General features: G+C 35.0%; 1 protein-coding gene across 1 annotated transcript; it reads left to right on the top strand.

Annotated features, from left to right (window-relative positions):
* The first annotated feature begins 6,417 nt into the window (after positions 1-6,417).
* LOC128667665 (uncharacterized) lies at positions 6,418-7,718 on the top strand. The gene is made up of 4 exons (XM_053738751.1): positions 6,418-6,724; positions 6,815-7,051; positions 7,143-7,451; positions 7,566-7,718. Exons 1-4 carry the CDS (start codon positions 6,497-6,499, stop codon positions 7,716-7,718), a joined length of 927 nt encoding a protein of 308 aa, XP_053594726.1. The 5' UTR covers positions 6,418-6,496.
* Positions 7,719-13,250: the final 5,532 nt, after the last annotated feature.

The raw sequence follows: 13,250 nt of genomic DNA, 5'->3' as shown, positions 1-13,250 counted from the left end.
TATTAATGCAGTAATTAAAACAAAATCTTACATGTAAACAAAATAATAATAATAATAATAATAACAATATATCGGATGAGACGTGTGAGCAGCGTATGTTGCCCTCTGTTGCTCACCGACCTGATTCGAGACTGCCGTGATATTCCAATATCATGACACAATTACAAACAAATCAGTTTGCGATTAAAGCAAATAAATTAGGAGAAGATGTATATGATGTTAAAGAAATAAGTGCAATGCACTTCTTTAATACAGATTACATTCGCACTACAGCGATTGATAGTATATATTGTGTATTTTCAGGGGTTGTGGAAAATTTGTTGAAACTTGGGTTTTTACCTATTTACAGCGATCGTTGTTGGTCGTTACATCAGTTTGTTATAATAGTCGATAGAAAAATTAAGTCAATGACCCCACCAGCATTTATTTCCAGATTTCCCAGAACTATTACGGATGATATGGCTCGTTTAAAAGCATCTGAATTGAAAACGTGGTTCTTCTATTATTCAATACCAATTCTTAATACAATCATGCGTAAAAATTATTTAGATCACTATAAATTATTCGTTTACAGTCTTGATTTGTTAGATCAATCAAGTATAGCAGATGAATCTATTGATACAGTGAATAATTTGTTAATAGAATTTGTAAACCGTTTCGAGTATTTATATGATGTAAGATTCATGACAGCCAACTTACATAGTCTTCTACATTTACCAGAAATCGTAAGAGATTTAGGGACATTATGGGTAACATCGTGTTTTCCTTATGAAAACGCCAATGGGTTATTAACAAAATTAGTAAATGGTACGAGATTTGCTGAGTCACAAGTATGTTCGGGAGTACCTATTTTTATACAGGTTCCTGAATTGAAAAGAACAGAACTTAAGGAAAATCCGCCAGTTTTCGATTTTTGTGAACGATTAACAAAGAAGCGTGAAAAATATAATTGTCATAATATTTCCTCAAGAATAGCAATAGTAGGTATATTCTATAAAAATAATCAGTTACCAATCGCTGGTACCGAAGCATTAAGAGCTTTAAGAATATTTGGGACAAAAATATTAAGTTTAAATGCTTGATTAAATCTTGGTTTTTCTACACATCTGAACTTTATAAAAGAATTACGAAAATGGATTCTAAATATGTAAAATTTCGTTATAATAATAAAATAAAATTTGGAGTAATTTATTATTTCATGAAAGTTCCAAGTTGCGAATGTAAAAAATTTTGTAAGGATGAATGTAATGCTCAATATATAGCAATAATTGAAGAATGTACAGTTGTTCAACCATTCTCCGCAGCGTTCGGTGTAAATTTGGCCTATATTCACCAATCTACTATAAGTGATGCCATTTTATCTATAACTGTCATTAATTTAATCAATGTTTGTTTTCATGTTAAAATATTACCAGAAGCGATTTCTTATATTATTGAGCCTGTAAATTTAGTAGAAATTGAATAAAAAACTTTATATTTTTTTTAAATACTTTCATTTCTTTAATTAATCTAGTATTATTTAAAAATTTCTTTAAATTATGCTGCATGATAAATGCTTCTTCATTTAAAAACTATTGGAAGTTTTATTTTTATTAAAACTTTCTAAATATCATTTTTAACAATAAATTCTAACATTTTTCGGTTTGGATTAGTTAAAGAGACAAATTTTAAAGCTGTTGTCTCTACAAGTGTCTCTTATGTTGAGAGAGTTAGTGTTATTGATGGGAAGTTCCCAGTTTTTAGTCTTTGTAAGTCTCGTGTTCGGAGACTAAATGATTGCTGGGAAATTTTACAGTCTCTAGTCTCTCCAAGTCTCGTGTTGAGAGACTTAGTGTTTACTGGGAAATTTTACAGTCTGAGTCTTCCGTAGTTTCTTATAATAATAATAAAATATATATTCTCCTCAATTTGCAAAAGTTGTGTTGTGATATTTTTTTATTTATCTACAAAAATGAATGTAAATTGTATGTTACATAAATAATGAACATTTTATTGCGGCACCACATAATTAATTAATCTCAGTCTTGACCACGATTCCAAATACTTAATTATTGATACAAGTAATTAATCATAATTTATAAGTAATGACTAACGATTGATGAGTAAATGAAATATTTTCAAATTTGTAATGCAAATCAATTTAAAATTTTAAAAGTCATGACTTTTTAGTAAAAATAAAGAATAATTTTAAAATGCATTTTTTAATTATTTTTCCAACCCTATTTCATAAATATTATTGTTATTAATTTTTTTCAGTTATTGTTAACATGTGAGATTTTTTAAAATTTGATTATTTTTCTTAATTAATATATAGAAAATGAAATAACCTGTCATGTCTTCTCGGTCATTCCAAACATGCACTTGCACGACTGGTTTATATATCAATTGTTAACATTTATAACAATTACAAGACTTTTAGTTTACGGCTGTATGCAACATAATGATAATATTAGAAAGAGAATAGTGAAATGATCGAAATGTTTAATGGTTAATCAGCGATTATTTAAATAATTCTTGTCACTGTAATCTCAAGGCTAATTATTATTATATATAATGCATCAAATTCATTAGAAACCGATTATATATAAGTAAATCGATGTTCAATTAATGGTTGTAAAGTTCGCTTACTGCGAAGAAAACAAGTAAATTTATCCTCAAAATATTATTAGGTTACATAGAAGAAGATAGAGTAATTGTGTCTGCGATAAACTTCTTGTCAACGAATTCACTGCAATAGACGGCTACTGAATTTCAAAACACAGTAGCTGACAAGAATCAAATTTTTGAAATAAGTATAGAATCATGTTCACAAAACTCCACTGGAACTAAAAATACTTAAAAATCGATTTTGAAAAATTTGTCACTTACTGTGTTTTGAAATTGGGCAGCCGTAGATTTGTAAGCTTTGAAAAAATATTTATAATTATTTGCGAGTTATAAAATACAGTATTCGTTTCTATATAAATCAATACGGTTAAAAGCAATCATTTAGCTCGAAGGCCATAGTCAGAAACAAAAAGAACTGGCAATCCGTAGAACTAAAAGCAAACACATCTAATACTATTGATTGTCACACATTTCAATTTGAGTTTACTTTGTAACAATTGCGTTAAGTAAATTTTAAAAATTAAATTTTATTTAATGTTCAACGATGGATACACAGTAATTGAACAATAATAACAAACTTTGCCAATTTTCTACAGAAACGGGCCTTCAAAGTTGAAGAACTAGCCCTAATAGCGAAGAAGGATATTTTGCTATCGCTGATTCTTGTCCCTAAAAGGGTGCTATTAGTTAAAATAAAATTAGTAATAAGATATTTAAGATGAAACAAAATAATTGAATGCAGACCTTAGTAACAAAATACTTAGAGACCAACAATTCCTATGCTACTGTCACGATCGAAGTGAGTGAAGGCGACGGGCGAAAGGGTAATTTTAAATCTATTATTTAATATCAGAATGCTGATTTTCCCCTTTCTATAACTCAGCCAAGGAGCTCGATTGAACCTCACGTGGTTAGTGTGAGAATATAGGGATTTGAGCACCGATTATTAATTAATAGATTAATGCATGGAATTATTTTTATTCTGTCATCCAACCAAGGAATTACAATCACGTGGCTGATATAAGAATGTTATAATTTCGTGTTGCTTTACAACTTATTTGTCTATTTGTACCGAGCGGATGTACTATAGACAGTCCCGTTCAATGACCTGCGTGGCGTTAGGGTAGGTCAGGGATTTTCTAAGCGAGAGGGATAGTGGGTCGATGAATATGGGCCCTCGAGAAGACCGTGTTCTTTCTCTGTCTTACTTTAAAGTTACTATGACTTAAATTACCAGCACTCGAATGCCAGAGAAAAGGACAGTAAATGAAAAGACAAATGTATACAAAAACATGTGTAGTATATTGACAGATTTTAATTTTACAAAGTATTATAATAATGAACTTACCCCAATGGGTTGATATACCTGCACACACACTCACTTCAGATTCACCAATTTGAATCTTGTGTATACAAGAATTTACAATGTTTTTACGGTTTTATCGAGATTTACAGATTAAATCTTTTCACGGGAATGCTATGCACGCTGAACCGATAGGCCGGCTTTGCTTCCTAGTGAATTTACGATGATATATATATGTTCTTTAAATGATTTTTATAAAAAGTATTAACTATTCCCGAACAAGGACTCCGATTGCCTAAGCGGTGGACGTCACGTGAAAGAGTTTAGTTAATTTTATCGCGAACTCAAATGATTTTACTCTAGGTATCCAACCTAGGAGTCCAGATGCCTAGGCGTAGGACCTCACGAGGAAAGGCTTTAAGAATAAAATTCAAGTCGCGTAATTTATATTTCAAATAAAAGAATCGAGTTACGATTATCGATCTAGGACCCCCGATTGCCTAAGCGTGGAGCGTCACGAGAACGAATTTTGAAATCGACTCAGTGAGTCTTACTCGTGGATGAATCCGATTATTGATCTAGGACCCCCGATTGCCTAGGCGTGGAGCGTTACGAGAACGAATTTTGGATTCTTACTCGCGGATAGATCCGACAAGGATTTTAGTTGCGGCGGTAATGACTTTTCGATGTTTAATAAAAGAATCGAATTTCGATTATCGAACTAGGACCTCCGATTGCCTAGGCGTGGAGCGTCACGAGAACGAATTTCGAAATCAACTCAGTGAGTCTTACTCGCGGATAGATCCGACAAGGGTTTTAGTTGCGGCGGTAATGACTGACTTTGATTATTTTTCCGGGGTTTTTATATGAAAAAGTTTGAAAGAAAAGTGGGGCCGAAGATGCCTCTTGCATAGGTTAAAGACGAAGAAGGCAATAATATAGAAGGGTTTGATTTCTTTTGGACAGCTGAGAATGACATTTTATTACGGAAGTTCTTGGAATTTTGTAGTAAACAGGATGTAAATAGAAAAATAAGTCCGTGGTGTACTGCTTAAAAATAAAGTAATGAATATATGATGACATTTGTGATCGATATATTACATACTCTAGGAAAATATAATTTTAAAAATAATACAAAATTGAGATGAAAAATCTTTAGTGATAGGTGAAGGAACGGAGAGGTTCTGTGGGGGACCATATAAATTTTTAGAGACTGCGTGTCTATGATGACATTTATTATCAATATTTTTTTTAGGTGATTCCGAGAAATGTAATTAAAATTTAAAATAGAAGAGCTTCCTATGGTGGAAAAGGGAAAAGTAAGAATCCGCGGGAGACCGTGAGATTCTGTAAAAACGATGTTTCTCCAAAATATATAGTGACATTTATTATCGATATTTTGGACACTTCTGAGAAATGCAATTAAAAATTAAAAATAAAATAAAATTAGAGATAGATTTCTATATTGGAAAAGAAATAGTAAGGATCCGCGGGAGACGTGAGGCCCATTGGTAACAGATGGTTAAAATAGAAAGGTCGTAAAAATTTGAGTTGAACTAGAACAGAGAAATGTTTTGACAAATTTATTGAGCCCTTTTCGGTGACTTTTATGATGACAAGGGACTCGGAGCCGCGGAAGATTCAGAGAAATTTTTTCGTGGGACATCTGGAAGACATTGAGTCGGTGGATTCTTTATAAGGGATCGGCCGTAGTGGTGCAGCTGTGCATAGAGAAAGAAAGACGTACTATTTCCTAGTTGCTTGTTCTTATCTACGTCTCTCTTTCTTGTAACTTGACCGCTCATACTCGCATATCTTTCTGTGGGAATTCAGAGCAAGCCCAAAATACGTCATAGATATCTATATATGGTCAACGTACGCATACATAACACACACATACATATGTACAAAACTCATGCACATATACGTATGTACGGATACCCCTGTATTATTGTATCTTTGGTGAGTGTGCTCCGAATTCTCCAGGTTAATTCTCATAATATACATATATATAAAAAAAAATTAACGAAAAAATTTTACTGATCTTAAGGTTCAGTTGAGTGGTGACTCAGGTGTACCGATTGTTACATCTCTACCCCCAGAGTCGTCATCGCCCTCGATGACAGTAATTTATGCAAGGAAATTTCTTTGCTTAAATGTAAATTAATGAGGATAGGTCAACCTGAATCATCAATCAACTAATTAAAATATTTGTTACAATTATGCTTGATAATTAGAGGAATCCCTGGACTTTGAGTGGTAGTTGTTTGATGGCTTGGCACATGTGTTGGCTTCTTCTCTCTCTCCTTTAAGGGACAGTGCATCTAAGGGTGATGGTGACATATTTCAGTTAATTCTAAATTTCTTAGCGTTGTCCTTGTAGGCGTTGTCTTAGGCGTTTTGTTTTCTTAAATTTTTTTTTTGGGGTAGTGGGAAGAATTTTGAAACTTGATTGGTTCTTCTCGAATCCTACCCTTGTGGATCTTTGTATCCTATGTGGATTTAAATACCCGTGATTTTCTCGTGATCATCATTCTCTGGTTTTCTTCTTGTCGCGACAAGTGAAAGTAAAAGTGAAGAAAGAAAATGGCTTTCGTTGTCAAAGATGGAGAAGTCAAACTTATCGAGGAGGTCATTGTCCAGGAGGACGCTTCATCTGGGGAACAGGCTGTTTCATTGGAGGAAACTCTTGCGGATCCGTTATCCGTCGAGGTGGATCCGTTAGGGGTCCCATCAGTCATATTTAAAGAAGATCAATGGTTATGCTGTCCTGAACCCACTGGGATGAATCCAGAGGTTCAATCCATAGTGGAGGTGAGTGCATTACGTATAAATATAATTACAAATTCTTTTTCTTCCCTTTCCTTATTTGTTTAATTATATGTTCATGTTGTTCTTTTACAGGAGTTGCTGGTTCAAAATCAGCGGTTGATACAATTACAGCAACAACAACAACAGCAGCCGATCGACTTATCGGCGTCAGGGGACCAGGCGGTTGAAGAGCCGGTCCCTTCGACGTCATCGGGGGACGTCGAATTGCGACGATTGTTGACCCAGCCGGCTCGTCCCAAATCGACGTACAGGCGTTGGGTGCGCTGCCCAGCTCCTGAAGGGATACAGGCAACTCCTCGGATTCCTCAGGTATGTATATCGTTATTACTTTTACTATTTTCCTTCTCATCAATATTCTTTTATTTTAAAGAAGTTTTCAATTTGTGTTTGTTTGTTTTAGAAACGTTCCATAAAAAGAAAGCGGTCCGAGCTGGTAGTCGGTGGAAGCCAAGGGGCCCCTGAACCGAGGATTCGTCCTCCAGTCTTCAAGTTTTTGGAGCATTCCAGGGTCCGGGTCATGTGTGGGGATACCATGGCCGTGAGTGTGCCCTTCCGGGTGACGTTTGTGGACGGACACACCTTTCCGATCCCATTCACGGATCCACTGGTGGGTTTGTTGGCGCCGATGACGTCTCTAGAGGCGAGCTGGCTGGTGGCAACCATGCCTTGGCCCTTAATGGACCATTTCGTCTTCGAGTCCCTTTTGGCAGTAAGTTTCCTTTCCTATTTCTATATACATATATATACACATATACATCTACACATATACATATATATGTACATTCATATGCATATGTATTTAATATCATAATTCCTGTTACAGCTGATCGTTGCGATGTGTCCTATGCACCTGTGGGATCTGGCGGAAGGATCACCTCCTCGCATAAGGATAATAATCGAGGAGCTGTGGGACAAATGTTCTTCACGGGTGGCTCGCTGTGTGTACTGCGGCAATGGTCGTCGAGCGCAGCAATAATTAATATATATATATATATAATAAATTTTATGTACGTCACTGTAAACTGACTTTTTGTTTTATATTAATAAAAGAAAGAAAATTTTCTTTAAATATCTGCGTAATTACTTGTAGTCATAAGATTTTCCTAGACTTCCTTTTCCTCTTCTTCATGTAGTTAGTAAGGTTGTTCAAATCTTGATGTCTTTGCGCTCTCTGTTCTGCTGTTTTATGCTGCTGGTCATCGTTGGTTGATATTCTTTGTTCTTATACATTATATCCTTGTAGTGAAAGACATTTATCTTTTAGTTTCAGCATTAAGATTTGTTCGTTTCGTTCTAGTATTTCCTTCCTTATTTCTCCTATAGATGTTTCCCTTTGGAAAAAGGATGGGACGTTGAGGCAAGCACGCTTGCTTCAAGTGGCCCCAATGAATCTTTCCTCGTTGTTGTTGATGTCTGGGACTGAGTCGTGTGTCGGTGCATCTGGTAGGTTCGTTGACTGCCCATGGGGTTTTCCGGAGTGGAGAGGGGTACGGGGGAACGACTGAGGTCGTGTTTATCCTTCAACCCATGTTCACTTCTCATGGTTATTTTAACTTATTGCTAAGATTATATATATATGAAAAAGAAATTTTCGTTACAATCTAATGATTATGATTATTAAATTTTATCAAAAAAAAAAAAATTTTTTTCTTTTTCTCTTAGTACTATTCTTATTCATGGATATATATAAATATACGTCATTATACTTCTTAACTTATTTCGTAATTGGTGCCGGGAAGCTCCAAATATAGTAAAAATCTTTAATAATTGACGCATACATACATATATTCGTACAGATATTTTGGATATTTATTTTAAATTACTTAAAGTAAATCTAATTAACAATCAATGCAAGTTAAGCCTAATACTATCCCTTATTCTAAAATGCAATTTGTAAAAAGAATTATAATATAATTTAGCTGCTTTATTGCAAGGCTTAAGAGTTATGTATATTGTTATTAATATAATTATTGTTATTATTAATTTATACGAAATTAGAATATTTTTTTCCCTTTTGGAGTATTCTTTTGTAATATTTTTTTGTTTATTTATTCTTTTTATATATATATAAATTTTTTTTTTTTTTTTTTTTTTTTTTTTTTTTTTTGTCTTTTTCGTATACGGTTTTCAAATTACGTATAGATTAAATATTTGTTAATGCGTCTATTCGTACCCATGATTTTAAGAATTAGTTAATCATCATCATGAATAGGAATAGTTGCATATATTAGCATGCATATGGGTTAGTGTTAATTTGTAACGAGCATTGTTAGAGTCGTATTAGCGTGAAGAAGGAAAATGCATAGAAATATATGTATATATATATATTTTTCTTTGTATTAGAGTTTTCCGTCTTCTCGCTAAAGGGTTAATGTTTTTACTTAAACTATGGTTAGCTGAGTCAAATAGATGTATATTAGGTTATCAGTGTATGGGTTAATGTATGTGTTTTCTTAGTATATGTTAGTAAATTAAGAAGTCGAAGAGTTATATATATAATATTTTTTTTTTTTTTTTTTTTATTTATTTGTACCCACTCGTATCCAGAGGAAAAATTATGATCCTGTTGATAAGAGTGTTTACATAATTTAGTACATGTGTATTCATTGTGTTAGTAATGATTTTATTTTGTTAGTTCTTGGATATATGATATTATGTGATTACATACGCTGGTATCTTACTTTTTCAGTTAGCTTACAGTCGGGTGGTTGTTATTGATACATCATTTCTTTTGGATTATTCTAATTCGAGAATACCTTCTTGTAACTCGGTGTATATGGGTCTGCCTTTTGACTGGTCGATGCCAACGTTGTATTTTCCTTCTCTTGTTGCTGTGATTCCCGTTCGTAGTTGAATTTGGTGAACTTAATTTTATAACGTCAAGATTCTCTAGCAGTCCTACGTGATTTTGAGGTATCAAGTATGGATGGTAACGGAGTCTCTGGTCTTTACGAATTGAAGAGGTTGATGGTGATGAATATTGCAGATTGATGGACGTAGGACTTGCACGATTTTCTCTTTCATTACTCCAAGATATGAGATCATCCAACAGTTGAGGAAGAGAAAATGTTTCCTGTAAGTCGGTGGTTAAGGATTTAAAAGGTTGCTTATAATTATCAATTATCGCATCTAAATAAATCTGAGTGCTTTCTCGCTGGTAGAAGTGTCCCACCATCAATAAATTTATCAATCTGTAAGCGCAATTTATCGGATAGTCATCAGGTAGGTCTATGTTGTCGGTTGCCCATGGTATTTCCCCAAACAGCCGTGGTAGGTCGAGATTGGAAAGGGGATGCACGTACTGGGCTCGGATTTTCCTATACTTGCGTTGTGTTTTTAAATAACGATGACTAATCCAGTAATTCCTCATGACTTGAGTTCTGATATCCTTATCCTGGGCTATGATCCATGCAGCTTGTATTTCTTTACAACTAGGTTCGATATTATCAGTAGTTTTTATGAGTAGGGATCCACAAGGGGTGCAGCGATCGGCTTCTAGAGTCCATGGATTCGGATGATTCTTATATAGGTCACTGCGACGTAAACGTCTTAAGGCTCTTAGACACATACGTCGATGCCAATGTTCTCGTATTACAATTAAGGAGACGAGATAGATGAACAAGGTGTCTATACCAAGGGGACGACTTCTAGAAGAGTATTCGTCTGTTGTTTCGAGAGACATATTGCTTGTTTTATAAAGGAAAAGATTTTAACTGATGATCTCGTACCCACTGTCTTATGCAGATGGCGTTAGTTAAAGCACAGTAGTAATTTTTCCTGAGTCCGTGGGTCGTGCAGGTAGTTGACGAGGTGCGAATTACGTCAAACTTAGGACAATCATATTTTTTAATCTCTAAGTTTACAATGTCACGATTCAGGATCTTTTGTAGATAAGTAGCTTTAATTGATCCTTTAGTGTAGACTTTCCTTGCGTTCTTAGCGTAATTTTTAAGGATATTTATTACTTCTTGGAGTTGGGTATCACCGTCTTCCCAATGAATACCGTGATGTTTTTCCGTTACCCAGTCGTTTCTTTGCTGATTTCGTGGTGTCAGTTTACGATATGGAAAAGGCTGTTCTATTATCCAGTGGCCTAAAATGTCTTCGGTAGTAGCAACCAGGGCAACTTCCTTTGGGATAAATTCTTCCTTGTTATTCCAGAATCCTTGGATATCAATAACTATATCCATATCACTTTACAGTAGTTTTTATTTTATTTACTCCTCAAAGAAAGAAGAAGAACGTGTCTCGTAATTCGTCGAACTGGTTGTAAGCTGAACTTCTTTGATAACTAACACGTGTACAACGATATAGTAAATTTTCTGACCAATAAACTCGCAGATAACTATTTCTGAGAGCCTTGTATTCGCTGAATAGGCAGGCGTTTTCGAGGTCTTCGCGACTTAATGAAGAAGGTTTTCTTATTTTGAATGGTTGCAAATATTTGTCGTAAAGTTTAAAATCTGTTACTGGATCGAAGTCATGGGCCTCGTCGTTGAAAAAGTCCTGGTGTATTAAATCGTTTCTGGATCTTAGATGTTGTCTGAATGCTCGCTTAACTTGTGCTGTTCTCCAGAAATTTCGAAGGATGAGGTGAGCAGTTAGTCGATGGAAATCTTCGAAACCTCTTTGATATTCAGATTGTATTTGACGTTCGTTTATACGAGCGTCTCGCTCTTGGTCAGTGTCGAGTCTGTTTTCGATAAGACCTTTACACATAATTCATTATTATGTGTCGGAGACGTTGAAGGTAAAGCTTCGATTATTGCTGTAAGATTTTGGTCGACCCCGTCGTCGACTATGATGCTTCTTCGATAAGTCGATTTAGTGCTTACAACAGGAGAACCGTTCCTAGTATAACAAAGAAATAGTTTGTAAGTTAGTTTTCGTGTTAGAAAGATTAAATACACCGTTAAGACTAAGGTAGTAATTAATATTCCATGCAAGAGATAAAGTTGTAAATCTTCATGCGTTTGGATTGGTTCGATAAGTTGTAATTCTTGTTCTATTTGTTTTAAGTTGTAGTCGTAGGAAAGAAATCCATAGGAGTCGATGAGTGATACGGGCGTTGGACTATCGTCGCTGTAATTGACCGAGCTGAGAGGTCGATATTTGTGAATTTCAGGAAATAATTGTGTAATATTAAGCCCGATCTTCGGTTGAGGTTGTAGTAGGGCCGTTGAGTCTTCTGACCCATACAGGGTAGTATAACCGATTCTTGCAGAAAAACCAGGGCTAAGGGTGAGAGCTCCCATACCGGATATTTTTATGTATTCAGTGGAACTTCCATGACGTGAGACTTAAAGCAAGCTTAGATGAGGTATGGAGTATATCCATCCCTTAATTTCTTTTAAGGATTTCCAGAACAGATAATGAGTTTTACTCAATCTGATGTCACATCTGCTGAACGAATCGAGTCTTGAATTTGCGAACAAATCAGCTTCACATGAAGGGTGGATAGCGGTTTCGTATATTACAAAGTTGGGTTTGCATATATAGAGATTCCTTAGTTCTTGACATTGCTTAAGTTCGTCCTCTTGAACTAATGTGTACCATTCATGATTTGAGGACATCATCAGATAATCGGATCGGGGTTGTATATAGGCGGATCCTTTAGAATTATTTCCAAAAATTTGACGAACCGGATAAGGATGAAGTTTGTACAAATTGTATTTAAGTAACTGCACTAAAGGTAGGCGAAGTGTCAGAATTAGGTTATCCTTGTAAAACTTATGCTCGAACTTAATTAATTTGGAGACTTCCTCATTATACAGATCTTCTGTTTCTATTGGGATCCGGTACTGCGGATTCTTATTGAGAAACGTTTCCATAGCTTCAAAGATTCTTTTTGGGCTAAGAAGCTGTGGTGGGAATTTTCCAACCAGAACGAGGTTTATTGCTTCAATGACATTTTTCATGAGATTAAGATATTCCTCAAAATAAGCTTGAGTATATACGCTCCAAGCACTTAGGTGTTCAATATACCTTGAGTGTGATATATTTTGTTCAGACAATGGACCAGTCATATTCTTTATAGGCTCCGAAAATTTGTAGTAAGTCTTGTGTCGAAATGCTAGCTGTATCAGGTCCTCGTATATGTCAGAATAAATGATTTGCCCTTTATTTTCAGTCATCAACGCATCATCTGATTGAGAGGCGGAAATAATTTCATCGAATTTTCGGAGAAAGTCTTGGAGGAGGGATTTCACGCTTGGGTCTTTTGGCGAAGAACGGTTTTGTGCTTGGTCTGGATCAACCAATTGTCTTATTACTTCCATCTGCTTGAATAATTTTCGAGACATGCGCTTGTAGTCTTCGAGCCTAATGTAGTATCGGCATTTCGATTCTGCAATTGATGTCAGGCAATGCTGATAAAGTCCAAGAATTTCCATGTCTGTTATAGAGGGAATTCGTTGTTCCAGAAAGTCCAAGTTCATTACAGTAGTTAGTTTCCATTCTTCTGGAGCAAGGTAAACATCCTTCAAATGCTCATAATAGAGTCCTGCGC

This window comes from Microplitis demolitor, chromosome 4 (genome assembly GCF_026212275.2).
Source record: "Microplitis demolitor isolate Queensland-Clemson2020A chromosome 4, iyMicDemo2.1a, whole genome shotgun sequence".
Lineage (NCBI taxonomy): Eukaryota > Metazoa > Arthropoda > Insecta > Hymenoptera > Braconidae > Microplitis > Microplitis demolitor.
Note: the sequence above shows the minus strand (reverse complement) of the source record. Positions and strands in the feature narration are given on the sequence as shown.